General features: G+C 38.8%; 1 protein-coding gene across 1 annotated transcript in view; it reads right to left on the bottom strand.

Moving 5' to 3' along the window:
- Positions 1 to 15,393, bottom strand: part of LOC134809307 (uncharacterized) — a 205,540-nt gene that overhangs the window by 178,562 nt on the left and 11,585 nt on the right. The window contains exons 3-4 of the mRNA XM_063804242.1: positions 15,174 to 15,291; positions 9,494 to 9,541 (exon numbers count right to left, since the gene is read on the bottom strand). Coding sequence (XP_063660312.1) covers positions 9,494 to 9,541; positions 15,174 to 15,291 — 166 coding nt within the window. The remainder of the gene's footprint in view (positions 1 to 9,493; positions 9,542 to 15,173; positions 15,292 to 15,393) is intronic.

Genomic DNA, 15,393 nt, shown 5'->3' with positions numbered 1-15,393 from the left:
AGAACAGGCAAAAAGTTAAAAAGATTAATGGTTACAGAAACAGTTCCAGAAAAATAAACAGTTCCAGGTGCAGGGGCTTAAACTATCACATAGAGATAACGCAGGGGCTTTGGGTACCACCCACCGAGCGCATCCCCAGGAGCTGCTGGTTCAGTTTGCCTCTATATCTTATCAGTAACTGCATTCCTGGACGTGCTTGGAGTCAGCTTGCACTAGTTATGTCCTTGAGGGAGGGGGATAAGGGGGACTGCGAGAGAAGAAACAAAAATGGAGTCTGTCCAGCTCTCTCAGCTAAGAGAGACAATCAGGTTAAAATAAGGTAAGGCATCACAGTAAGCCATCACTATGCCTCAAAGCCCTCATCTTCTCATCTGAACCGAGACTCTTCATGTGAGAAGCTGGGTATATTCTAATGCAAAATCAAAGTTAAAATTCCAAGAAGGGTGATAATCAAAGAGTTTAATTTTGTAGACAGGGGAGAGAGAAAACTGAGAGATGAGAATATTTTATTTATTAGATAAGGATGACAGAAGAGTGGCTCTTTGCAGGTTCCAGAAACCTATGTTAGCATATTCAAGAAAAAGAATAATCAGTATCAGAGGGTAGACACATGCAAAATAAAATCCTGACTAAAGCAGAAGCTTATTTGCCACTTTAGAAATGGACATTCTAACTGCCTAGTAGACCAGCAACACAGAGTCGCATAACAGTACCACAGTATGTCTGAGTTGAAAATTATTCAGTCATCACATTAAACCTTCTCATTTTATGATGGAAACAAAATGAGATAAGGAGGCCGAGCGCAGTGCGGTGGCCCACGCCTGTAATCCCAGCACTTTGGGAGGCCGAGGCGGGCAGATCACCTGAGGTCAGGAGTTCGAGATCAGCCTGACCAACATGGCAAAACCCCATCTCTACTAAAAATACAAAAATTAGCCAGGTGTGGTGGTGGCCGCCTGTAATCTCACCTACTGGGGAGGCTGAGGCAGGGAGAATTGCTTGAACCCGGGAGGCGGAGGTTGCGGTGAGCCGAGACCACACCATTGCACTCCAGCCTGGGCGAGACAGCAAGATTCTGTCCCCCTCCAAAAAAAAAAACAAAGGGATATGGAAAGAGGATGTGTTTTGTGCAAGATCGCAGAGCTAGTTGGGGCGGAGTTGGAAATAAAACTCCTTATTTCTGAATCTCAAGCCAATGAATTACAACGGTAAGTCATTACTAACTCAATAAACATTTATGGAGCACTAAATATGAGTCAAACACAATAAGTCACAAATAGTAAAATGTGACCTGGGGCCTGTCTACAGCACACTGACACTGGCATTTTTCTGATGGAGGACCAGCAGCTGACTAGCTTTTCTGGAGTAGCCCAAGTCTTTCTTGAAATCCTCTCTAACAGAGATAATAACAGCAAAAAGCTTCTTATCAACTGGTCCTTTAAGTCATTTAAAAATCTATTTTCTCTATCCAAGTGCTGATTAATAGAAATATAACATAAGCTAGTTATTTCATTTAGAGTTTCCTAATAGCCATAATAAAAACATAAAATAGTTGAAATTATTTTAATTCATGTTTGATTTAACCCAATATAATCTAACATATTGTCATTTCCTATGTATTTGATATAAAATGTATTAACGTCATATTATCCATTATCTTCTTTGTACTAAGTCTTCAAAATCCAGCATGCATTTTACATTTGCAGCACATTCCTATTTCAACTGGCCACATGACAAATGTGCAATCGTTTGTGACCAGTTGCTACTATAGTAGACGACACAGCTTCATATCATCTATTACGTTAGTCCCTGATGTATTTCTGAACAAGCAATTAAAATGCAACCAAAACATGTTATATTTATAAAACATATTATATTTAACACAGTAAATTACAACAGGTGGAAAATTCCTTTTCAGATAGATTCTTATGAACTTCAATTAAGTGTACTTCTTTCTTTAGTTATTCTATGTCATGCCTGAACATGCTAGGTCACTGGAAAGCTTAAATGAAAAGAAGCAAAAAGAACATTAAAGTAAAATGTTATATTAAACCCCGGAAGTTTTTAGTGATTTGTGGTCTTCACTTATTGCAAGTCTTTAGAATTGAGATTAAACATTATTTTCTCAGTGGTAAGTCAGAACAGAGAACAACAGGAATGGAGCCACCTCTCTGGTAACACATTAGGGAATTATCTGTCCATTTAAATTACGGGTTTTTTTCTATATCACTGTCAAGACTAGATTTTCATAAAAGGAAGATCATTTTACATGGAAGGAATTGCTAAACAGGCTAGAGGTTCGAAATCCATTACCTATTCATCACCTAGTTAATAGATGTTCATCCTCTATAACCTTCAAGAAACTCTGCCACAAAATTCAAAGGCAACATACAGGTCATATTTCTGAACCTAGTGCTACAAAATATGGCTGGACAATATTACAGAATCCTCCAAATTAAAACTTTCTAGAAAATCCAAAATCTATGGTCACACTAGCTGTAAGTCAATGAAATGCTACAGTAAATTTTGGATCCCAGGAAAAAGCGGCCTAACATTATAGTAGCTACCAGAAGGTACTTTCTGCAAAATGGTTAAACACCGTCCTCTTAGGGGTCCATTTTTCTATCACTCTAAAGAATACATGCTTTGGGGAAAATGAGCTATTTTTATGGTTTGGCTGTGTCTCCACCCAAATCTCAGCTTGAATTGTAGCTCCCATACTTTTTTTTTCTTTTTTTTCTTTGAGATGGAGTCTCGCTCTGTCACCCAGGTTGGAGTGCAGTGGCACAATCTCAGCTCACTGCAACATCCGTCTCCCAGGTTCAAGCGATTCTCCTGCCTCAGCCTACTGAGTAGCTGGGATTACAGGCATGTGCCACCACACCTGGCTAACTTTTGTATTTTTAGTAGAGACGGAATTTTGCCACGTTGGCCAGGCTGGTCTCGAACTCCTGACCTCAGGTGATCCGCCCGCCTTGGCCTCCCAAAGTGCTGGGGTGAGCCACCGCACCCAGCCAGCTTCCATAATTTCTACGTGTTGTGGGAGGGAGCCAGTGGGAGATAATTGAATCACGGGGGCTGTTTCCCCCATACTGTTCTCATAGAGATCTGACGGTTTCATAAGGGGTCTTCCCTTTTGCTTGATTCTCATATGCTCTTTGCCTGCCACCAGGTAAGATGTCCCTTTGCTCTTCCTTCATCTTCCACCATGATTATGAGGCCTCCCCAGCCATGTGGAGCTGTGAGTCCATTCAACCTCTTTCCTTTATAAATTACCAAGTCTCAGGTCTGTCTTTATTAAAAAGATGAGAACAGACTAATACTGGTATGAACACTGGATATTTCATTATTTTTTGTTTTCATTTATGTTGCTTCCTGCATTGACACTTGACAAAGTATCACTTTTCTTTTCCTGAAGAGTTGTAAAATATTTTATTTCATTTCCAGGTCTCTGGGGGTAAAAAAATATTACTTTACCTCTATTTTGCCTGCAATTTAAAACTTTCCTGCTCTAATTATTAAGAAGATAAACAATTAAAATTTATATGTAATTTAGTTTATGATAACTGAAATCATATGGGTTTTAAGGAAATGTCAGGAAATTTATTTTCTCAGAAGTTTATTTAATTTATTTCTTTTTAGATGGAGTCTCGATCTGCTTCCCAGGCTGCAGTGCAGTGGCACAATCTCGGCTCACCACAACCGCCGCTTCCCGGGTTCAAGCGATTCCTGCCTCAGCCTCCCGAGTAGCTGGGATTACAGGCACCCGCCACCATGCCCAACTAATTTTTGTATTTTTAGTAGAGATTAAAATTTCTACTATGTTGTTTCACCATGTTGGCAAGGCTGGTCTCGAACTCCTGACCTCAGGTGATCCGTCCGCCTCGGCTGCCCAAAGTGCTGGGATTACAGGCATGAGCCACCACGCCTGGCCCCAGAAGTTTACTTTCAAATAGAGTTATCTTCAAGTTTCCAAATATGAGTGTCTGCAGTTGTTTGGGGGCGGAAAACTGTCAATCACAAATTCTACAAATACTTACTACTATGACCTGGAGGCATTTACAAATTGGAGGGGTTTTGTGAGGAATTGTTGATGGAATCAGGAAAAAGGCTGTGGGAAGATGCCGCCTTTAACATTTATCTGTGCAACCCTCACCTCCCAATTCTAATCCAACTACAAGTCTACTCTATTTACGAGATTGCCGCTGAGGCAGAAAGATCTATGAAACTCCAAGACTATAAAAACTAAGCCCCTTGTGTGCTGGGGTCCTCACAAAATTAGAGGATGACTGTGTACCTATCTGCTGAGACTAGAGCTTCATGATCTGCCAGTCAGGGGTGAGAAGCTGCTAGAAAGAGTTTAGCCAGAAAATATCTGTGAGTCCTCCTGCAGGATGGGAAGTGGTGTCCCTAGCTCCCACTGGGCTACGGAAGTTTATAAGGTGCTTTGAGCCTTCTATATGCCTAATGGGACAGAGTGGAAATTTTTGCAACTGAGACCAGAGGGCAGAAATACATTATACGAGTATCGCCACAGAGGACTAGTGACCTGCACAGGGATAAAGACTACCATGCCACACGACACAATCACCATTACCAGTGCTTAAGGTACCGTATAGCTTGATCTGAGCTCTGATAATAAGTATATCCACGACTAAGCAAAGGAAAGTAAAAATTCCCTTAAGACGACCCATTGTCAAGTAAAGAATGAAAAAGCAAGAGAGCAAGTTACTAGTGAAATGAAGCTGCTGGCAGAGATGGATGACAATAAAAATACGTTAATAAAAAAACACTTAAAGAAATTCAGCCAGGCACAGTGGCTCATGCCTGTAATCCCAACACGTTGGGAGGCCGACGTGGGCGGATCACAAGGTCAGGAGTTCGAGACTAGCCTGGCCAAGATGGTGAAACTTCGTCTCTACTAACGAAATGCAAAAATTAGCCCGGCATGGTAGCGTGTGCCTGTAATCCCACCTACTCGGGAGGCTGAGGCAGGAGAATTGCTTGAACCCGGGAGGCAGAGGTTGCAGTGAGCCGAGATCACACCACTGCACTCCAGCCTGGGCAAGAGAGCAAGACTCTGTCCCCCCCACAAAAAAAAAACCAAAGAAATTCAATTATGGCATTAAAAGATTGTGAAAAATAAAAATATCAGTTGTGAATTAAAACATTTAAATGATGGAATGAGACGGGATAATACTTCCCAAACACAAATTACATCCTTGGAAGATCACGTAGAAGAAAAATCTCAAAAGATAAATGATGATGGGAAAACTTCATCTCCACATGCAAAAAAATAAGACTAGGTCCCTACATCTCATCATATACAAAAATCAACTCAAAATGGATTAAAGGCTTAAATGCAAGACCTGAAACTATGAAACTACTATAAGAAAACAGTGGAAATGCTTCAGGACATTGGTCTAGGCAAGGATTTTTTGGATAAGAACTCAAAAGCACAGGCAACAACAGCAAAAATAGACAAATGGGATTAAGTCAAACTCAAAAGCTTCTGCACAGGAAAAGAAACAATCAACAGAGCAAAGCTACAACCTACAGAATGGGAGAAATACTTGCAAACAATGTTCTGATAAGGGATATGATGTATATCTGGAATTTATAAGGAATTCAAAGAATTCAATAACAAAAAAATAAATACTTTGATTTAAAAATGGGCAAAATATCTGAATAGACATTTCTCACAAGAAAACATACAAATGACCAACAGGTATATGAAAAAATGCTGAACGTTACACTAATTATTAGGGAAATGCAAATCAAAATCACAATAAGATCATCTCGCACCTTTTAGAATGGCTATTATGAAAAAGACCTTTTAAAAAACCCCACAAACGTTGGTGTCTATGTGGTGAAAGGCGACCTTTTATATGCTGCTGATGAGCGTGTAAATTAGTACAGCCATTATGGCCAATAGTATAAAGGTTCTCCAAAATGTTACAAATGGAACTACTGTATGATCCAGCAATCCCAGTACTGGGTATATATCCAAAGGAGATAGAATCATTATGTCCAAGACATATCTGCATTCTCATGTTTATTGCAGTACCATTTACAGTAGCCAAGATGTAGAATCAACCTAAGTGTTCATCAGTGAATGAATGCATAAAGAAAATGTGGTGCATGTACACAATGGAATACTATTCAACCATAACAAATAACAAAAACCTGTCTTTTGCAACAACACGGATGAACCTAGAGGACATTATTTTAAGTGAAATAAGCCAGACACAGATGGACAAATACTGCATAACCTCACTTATATGTGGAATCTTAAAAACGCTGATCTCATAAAAGTAGAGAGCAGTTACCAGTTGCTGAGGAGGGTACTGGGGAGGAGAGATAGGGTGAGGTTGGTCAATGAGTATGTCACAGTTAGCCAGGAGAAAAACGTTCTGGTACTTTATAGTGCACCATGGTGAATATAGTTAGCAGTAACGTGTTGTATATTTCAAAATAGCTAGAAAAGAGGATTTTGAATATTCTTATCACAAAAAAAATGGTTAAGATTACGGATATGCTAATTGCCCTGATTTTACTTCTTTTATTTCCTTTTGTCTTTTCTTTTTTTTTTTTTTTTTTTTTTGAGACAGTCTCTCGCTCTGTCGCCAGGCTGGAGTGCAGTGGTGCAATCTTGGCTGACTGTAACCTCTGCGTCCCGGGTTCAAGTGATTCTCCTGCCTCAGCCTCCCGACTAACTGGGACTACAGGCGCGTGCCACCACGCCCAGCTGATTTTTGTATTTTCAGTAGAGACGGGGTTTCACCATGTTGGCCAGGATGGTCTCAATCTCTTGACCTCCTGATCTGCCTGCCTTGGCCTCCCAAAATGCTGGGATTACAGGAGTGAGCCACCGGGCTCGGCCCCCGATTTGATTTCTAAACGATGTATACATGTATTGAAACATTACATTGTACTTCACAAATATGTACAATTATATGTCCATTAAAAATAAAATAAAACTAAAATAAGATATGTAAATCTGGCTAGAAAAGCTGAGGAACTTTGAGCATAGACCCTGAAATTAATAGGGGTTCCAGAAAGAGAAAAATCAACAGATGAAGAAGTAATCATTAAGGAAATAATTGAACAGAGTGTACCTACTGAAAATAACATGGGGGTTTCCAGAAGGGACTCATTAAGGAATATACAGCTAGGTATATCCTGATCTTAAAAAAAATAGAAAATGAGTATAGCATCTGGAGAGGGAAGTAACTTTTTAAAAGAGTAAATTAATACTGGACTTGTCATCTGTAATACCAAAAACTAGAAGTTGTAGGCTAAGGGGCAAACCACTGTGAAAAAAACAAAGTGTGACCCCCAAATCCAGGCAAGATATACATAGTGCCCATAGATCTCTTTGAGTAATACTTTCAAGAAAAGACTAATGGACACCGATCAAACATCTAATAAACTCTGCCAAAGCCTTAAGAGAGGAAACAATGATGAAAGGAAAGAAACAGAGGTGACAATAAATACTGAAATATATATAAGTAAATCGAAATGCAATATGCCATTGTGACTGTGAATGTGTAGTATACATGAAAGAGAAAAGATATACTACAAAAGAAATCTAATCACAATCTGGAACTAAAAATATTATCGCAGGAAAGTTGAAGGGAGGATAACAATAGGAGCAAAATCCAAATTCCAAACCAGGTGAAAGATGGGAAAGAAGGAAAAAAATAAGCAAAAATAGAAGGAGAAATAGAAAACATAGACTATGATGACAGATATATAAGTCCCAATATGACACTAACTATAATAAATGTAAATAGATTACACTCTAGAACCAGTTTCCACAAACTGTGACCTGAGGGCCCAACAGAATATAAAATTTCATAGGGACCCCACCTGTTTACATATTGTCTATAAATGTTCTTATCCTATAACGGCAGAGTTGAGTAGTTGGAAAACATACCAGATGGCCCACAATGCTGAAAATATTTCACTATCTGGCCTTGTACAGAGGAAGCTTACAACATCTGTTTTAGAATCAGAAAAAGAGATTCAATGATTGGATTATTTTAAGAAACACATATATGCCAAGATATTATCTAGAGCAAATGCATTTAGACCAAAAAGATAGAGTGATTCAAAAATAAAAATACAGGAAAATGTAAACTGAGCAAATGTGAACCAGAAAAAAAAGCAGAGGTAAAAACTTTTCATTTCAAGAAAAGGTCATTATGTACCAGTAAATGGTCAAGAGATCGAGGGAAATATACAATGACTATGAGCATGTATGCACTCAGTAATATAGCTTTGAAATAAAGCATGTGGCTGAACTATGCAGCCAAATAATTAAGTTGATAAATGTACTTGGGAGATTTTAATGCACCCCTCTCAGACACTGGTAGTTCAAGCAGATAAAATTTAAACGAGTGTAATCAACTGTAGATTTGTTTACATTTAAAATTTATATTCGGCAAACGAAATACATACTTCATTTTATTTTTTTATTTTTAAGACGGAGTTTCGCTCCTGTTGCCCAGGCTGAAATGCAATGGTGCGATCTCGGCTCACTGAAACCTCCGCCTCCCAGGTTGAAGCGATTCTCCTGCCTCAAGCCTCCCAAGTAGCTGGAATTACAGACACGCGCCACCACGGCCGGCTAATTTTTCTATTTTTAGTAGACATGGGGTTTTCACCGTGTTGATCAGGCTGGATGGTCTTGAATTCCTGACCTCAGGTCATCCACCCATCTCAGCCTCTCAAAGTTCTGGGATTACAGGCTTGAGCCACCGTGCCCGGTCTCATTTTCAAGCACACGAGGAATATTCTCATTAACTATACTAGGCTGTTTCACAGTATGTATCAAATACCTTAAAATTACACAAATCCTTTAAACCAGCAACTTCTCTTTCAGGCATTTACCTTAGGGAACTAATCAGACTTGCACATAAATATATTTTCACATAACGTTCATTGCAACATTGTTTATATTAGAAATAGATTGCTAATAACCCACGGTCACACAACGGAGCAGTGATTAGATAAATCACTGGTGCACTCACATGCTGTAACAGCCAGGAATGCCCTTTCTTGGACATGAATAAAAAATTGCTAGTTCCCATATAGGCACAGACAAAGGACCATTGTATAACCTGATGCACAGACCCAGATGAATGAAAATGCTATGCTTGCGAATAAATGTGAAAGAACAACAATTTTAGGACCCGGAATTGTAACGCTAAGCCTTAGTAATGAACGGTACTTCTTGAGTCGCAAAAGTATTCACTTTTGGGCTAGTATATGATGCTTTGGGGCACTTATGTGACCCTTTAAGCAGAGGTCAAAATAAAAGCCTACAAACTCTTTTGCTCAGGACACCACGGATCTAACAAACTCCTGCCAATGGACAGTAAAGGGACATTCAGAAGCTACCCTACCTCAGATATGTCCTGTGCGTATCTGTTCTCTTACCTTTTTTAGCTTGATAAAACTTAGGAGTAGAAGTCATAGGTATCCATACCTTTCATTTTCAGCATTCCTCACATCTGGTCTGATCTTTGTCCAGCACCTAAGGCATAATTACACCAAAAATGATAAATCCATTAAGAGTAATGTTAGACAAATCTTGAATTCTTATAGCAAAAGTTTATTATGATATATCCAAAAAGCAATCACTAAATAGCATTACAGAATGAGACACCATTAAATTACAGCTATCCTTTGGACACATACATCGAAAAAATAACTAGAAAATGTATACCAGCTTGTTCACAGTTCTCCAGAACTGAGATTATCATTAGTTCACTTCTTTTTAGTCTTATGTGTTTGCTACATTGAGACCAATTAATATGTATTACTTTGGTAATCAGAAAAATTGATGTTATTTCACAAATGAATGCCATAAAATTATTGTGTAATATTTCATATGGTAGTTCTTAATTAGCCCACTTTTTTCAACAATACGCTGGAAAATTCCCACTGAGTTTGATGGGAATTATAAAGCCCGTGGGCGAGGGGAAGAACTGATTCAATTTCTGTTTCTAATGCTAGTGTAATAGATAACTTCTAATTTTGGATTCTAAAACTAAGATACATTGAATTTATATCTAGGAATGTAATTCATATAAATGTTTCCATACATAAAATTAAAACTCTAATTTTAAACATATAAATAATTAACAATAATTTAGGACAGCTCATTTAAAATCCTTAGGATTAAATCTCTGAACTTAAATAAAGAAAATATTATTTCCATGATTATATTGTTTTCCTGGGAAATACAACATAGTTCCTACAATGGGAAAAAACAGTGACCTGGATCTGCTAAATATCTCACTGTGAGTTGGACAAGTCAGATTTATCTCCAAATCCTGCATCTGAATACAATTATGCATTTATATCTTTATACATACATTATCTATTTATTTATGTTTCTACAGAGCAGCCTTCTAAAATACACCACTATTTCAAAGTTTATTCACTGAGCAGGTTCTATTTTCTTCATGTATGACGTGAGACAGTTGGAATAAATGATCTCTGATGATTGCTTAAATGGGGCAATTGTCACCCTACAGACACAGCAGCTCTATGAAGGAATCTGTGTTGATATAAAGCCATCCCGGTTTTATACAGAGATTCACAGATCTAACTTAAGAACAAATTTGTCCCCATAAAGAAACCTTCTTTGCCAATCTGACCCAATGACCACATTGAAACGTCCCGGCAATGATAAAGCACACCCAGGCTTACCCATAGGAATGCCTCCTGCTCCACAGAAACTGAATTCCTTTAAAGAATTCCTATAATCTCCTGCCATTTGTAATCTCTCCAATATGTGAAAGGGTTTCTCAGTCACCATGCAATTAAAGGTCCTCCTACACATCCAGATGTACTCATTCACATCATCATTTCACATTTTGGTTTTATAGGTTAATTTATACAAAGGTCTCACTTGCAAGTAAAGGAATGCATTCTACTGGTTTTCAGAAGTATCTAAAGGCTGCAACTACTTACCGCTTTCCATAATGCTATCAAAATACACTACGTTTATTTATTATTTCTGCAAAGCAAATCTAAAACTGAAATCCACAAAAATACAGCCAGTTCATTTAAATAGCATTAAAATTCCTCGCTGTATCTAGGTGAATACTATCATGGTTAATCCCATACTATCACTGTCACAGCAACACAATTAACATTTTTTTTCATTTAAAATGTTTTCGAGAACAAAAGATGAATGCTTCCAAGTTAATTAATGCTCAAATAATTATTTTAAAAATTAAATCAGAATTTCTAACACTGCATCTCAGTCACATTATCATTTAGTGAATTCAACATGAGTTATAGCACCCCTATGACTATTCGATGAACTAATAAATGATCAGCTACTTTAGTTTTTTTTTTTTAACCATGAAAGCTAAAATGTATATTTTTATCCCTTTTGCATGTGATTTTTCTTCTAGCTCATTCCAATAAATGAACTCTTCAATCCACCATTGTTTCACACATAATCTAATTTGGGTAATATAGTTCTCTATTTCTTTATCTTACGACTCATACTACCACATTATTTCTTTAATTGTGTAACTGACTGTAATGCATTTATTACAAGAGTTAAATGTTACTATAATGATAGCTACTGCATTATTAGATGATGTCTAATAGTTAAACATTTCTTGATTGCCAAACATTCATTTTATTAGGAATGTAAATTTTTCTAGTGTAATCATTTACTGATACAGCTTTAAAGGCACCAACATGTCTCTGGCAAATATTGGAACACATACGGTCATGGACTTTAGCTATTGGTAAAAGTCAAGTACCACAGAGTACTATAAAATAACCCTTTGAAGCCAAGTCCTTGATGCTGTTTCACGGACTCTATGAAATAACATCAGACTATACTTAGATATCTTGCTCTGCTACGTAATTTTACGGGTTGATAAGTCTTGCGCCTCGTTCTTTGTGTGTAATTCCTCATGACCTGGCCAGCGACATAGAAACACTGTAATGCTAAGTCATTATCACTGGCTAGATAGCTTAGATTCAGCCTTCAGTAGGCCAGATGCTGTTGCGATAGCCACCATTACAGGGAAAATCTCTTTAAACCAAAAATCAAAGCTTCATCCAAACCCTACTTGTTTCAAATAAACTGGGTAAAATCAAATATAATATTTATCAAATGCTAGGAGTGTGGCAGACACAAAATATACTGCCCAGCTCCCACTTCAAGGAAGGACTTGCTGCCCATCTGCAGGAAGTGTGGTTCAGCACACAGCCTCTAGCTGTCAACTCCTTCAGGGTCTGCCTCAGCCGCAGAGTCACCTGGCTCAAGGTAACACCCACAGAAGCCTACATCTGGCATCTGAACAGGTGGCTTTACAGCCATAAAGCCTAGACCATTCCAGACCAATGCCCGGTATCACTGATGCACAATGCTTTCTCAAGAGCTGCCAGTAAGGCTGAATGAGGCTTTGTTGCGCCTGCATAGAAGTTCCACCTCTTTCTCTTCCCAATCCTGCTCCAGCCTCCTCCCTCTCACAGCTGTTGATCCTTAATAAATATTTGACACCCCATGCACTCAACCTCAATGTCTGTTTTTGAGATCCCAACCTCCAGCAACATATCAGGTGGTATATATTTATATGTGCTTGTGCATTGTAAATGTCAAATTCTGTTAATAACATCAAGGCAAACTAAACTTCCCTTCACTGCAAAGCAACTAAAAAACCATGTATAACCGATTTTTAAAACTTTTCAAATGTATCACCCATCCAAAAAATGAGGAAAATCCTTAGAGGCCAAAAAATGAAGCTAAAATCTAAGTACTGCTCCACGTAGAGCACCTAATAGGAACTAACATGACTCAGCCAAGGAATTTATAACTGGCCAAGTCCCTATGTAAAGACGTCAGGAACAGGTAAATATACTGTGGTAGCCTCTGTAACTATTCACCAAATGTTCCAGTGTTTCTCCTTTAGTCTTCTTCCCTGTAGAAGGATACATCCCAGTCCAAATGAAATCAGGAGAGCCCACGGGACTCGCTTGGGCTAGTGAAATGTGCAAGTGATATGTGTCTTTTCCGGGCAGAAGGTTTAAGAGAGTGGTTCACTTTGTCTCCTTTCTCTCTGCCATGAAGACTGACAGTATTCCAGAAAGAAGATACTCCCTCAGCTTGTTTTCTGAAGTAAAGATGACATAGCATAGCAGCTGGGCGCGGCGGTTCACGCCTGTAATCCCAGCACTTTGGGTGGCTGAGGCGGGCGGATCACCTGAGGTCAGGAGTTCAAAACCAGCCTGACCAACTTGGTGAAACCCTGTCTGTATTAAGAATACAAAAATTAGCCAGCCATGGTGGTGGGTGTCTGTAATCCCAGCTACTTGGGAGGCTGAGGCAGGAGAATCACTGTAACTACAGCTACTTTAACTTCAGCTACTTGGGAGGCAGAGGTTGCAGTGACCCCACATCGCACTACTGCACTCCAGCCTGGGCGACAGAACGGGACTTCGTCTCAAAAAAATGACATAGCACCGAGAAATAGCCAATCCACAGTAGACTTGTAGCATGAGTGAAAAGTAGATATTTATAATTATATGTATCCAAAATGTAGGATACATTTGTTACTGAAGCAAAACCTTGTGAATCTTAAATTTAATTTTATTCAGCATCTACTTAAATGTTATCTCATCTAGTCCTCAAATCAACCTTATTAGGCAAATAATTATTCTAGTTGGTGCTTTTATTTGCGAACAACAGACACCAAGTCTGGTAATATAAGCAGAAAAACAATTCGTTAGAGAGATAACACATTGTTCTTAGAGTCCATGAGAAGAGCAGAGAGTCAGGTGAAGAATATATGGCAATAGTCAAGGGAGGAAGAGCTCACCCAGAATCACCCCAGAGAAGCAGTTTTCTTAGGGTCCCACTGGAAGCACTGTCACTTCTCAATACTCTCTGTCACACTACTGGACTCTAGCCTCTGCCACAAACACTGCAAATAAGTGTTGACTTTCTCTACATCTTAGTATACCTCCTAAAGTGTCAGAGCTCCTGGCAGAAGCGTCCACATGGCTATGCTCGTCCCCTGGGTCTATGCCAACAACTTGAAGTTAAGAATATCTGCCCCTCATTCAGTTTCCAAGTAAAAGGTAAGGCCCTGACTCACATTTCTCTTTGGATTACCCCCAATGTTATTTAGATACTATGAAGACAAAAGTGATTGATATAGTATTTTCAGAAAAAAAAGCTGAGAAAATTGAACCTTGGAGAATTTAAGTCACCAATTCAAAATCACACACCAAGAATGACTTGTATCAGTCAGAATGCTTACAGCTGCAAGTAACCAAAATCCACAACTCAAGCAATGAGGCGTATGTTATCACACACAAAAGGGATTTCGAGTGAAGTGAAGGCTTCTGGGTGGACTGGATCAACTCTTTAATAATGTAATTAGTTCATGTAATTTCTTAGCCCTCCTGTCCACATTTTCAGCTTTGTATTAATAATGCTAGTACCCCTCATGGTTATATGATACCTGCAAGAGCCATCAAAGCTATGCACGTCTTTGTTCATTTTCTACCAGAGAAATTCTACCACCCTCTTTATAGCTTCTTTCTTGCTGAGCCAAATTACATCACATCTTCATCCCTAGACATTGCCACATACTGATTAGCTTAAGCTTGGCTTCCTGAAATAATTGCTGGCAAGAGGAAAGGCGTTCTTATGATTGATTAGTTTATCATTTCTTCTGAAGCTGAAGATAAGGGCACCTTTTTTTCAATTACATGAGCTTCATGAAGGAAGGTAAATGCCTTAAGAAAATTACGGTTCTCTTAAGAAGAAAGAAGGGGGAAATGGATAATCTGTAGGCAAACAACAACCATGTTCTGCGTCCTTCTAATACATACATTTTTAAAAGTGTCCACACCTACATGAAATTCCTTCAAGTGTCCCTAAAGACAGGCTCCCTAAAGCTTCTTCTGGGTAATGCACTCAACTCAAGTCCATAATCTCTACGTGATGCATCAGTGATCCAAGACTAAATAGTATTATACTAACCCCAAACACATTCATGTATCCATGATGGAGGAAAAACAAGGCAACATTAATAAAAGTGATTATTTTAGACCATCCTGGCCAACATGGTGAAACCCCGTCTCTACTAGAAACACAAAAATTAGCTGTGCATGACGGCACCCACCTGTAGTTCCAGCTACTCGGGAGGCTGAGGCAGGAGAATCGCTTGAACCCGGGAGGCAGAGGTTGCAGTGAGCCAAGATCGCGCCAATGCACTCCAGCCTGGTGACAAGAGTGAGACTCTGTCTCAATAAAAAAAAAAGTTATTATTTTTGGAAAACGACAGGAGGGAAAATAAAGTGATAATGCTTTACAATACAATATACTCTGTTAGATAGCAATAG

Source organism: Pan troglodytes, chromosome X, assembly GCF_028858775.2.
Source record: "Pan troglodytes isolate AG18354 chromosome X, NHGRI_mPanTro3-v2.0_pri, whole genome shotgun sequence".
NCBI classification, from domain to species: domain Eukaryota; kingdom Metazoa; phylum Chordata; class Mammalia; order Primates; family Hominidae; genus Pan; species Pan troglodytes.
This window is presented reverse-complemented; position numbering and strand designations above follow the sequence as displayed.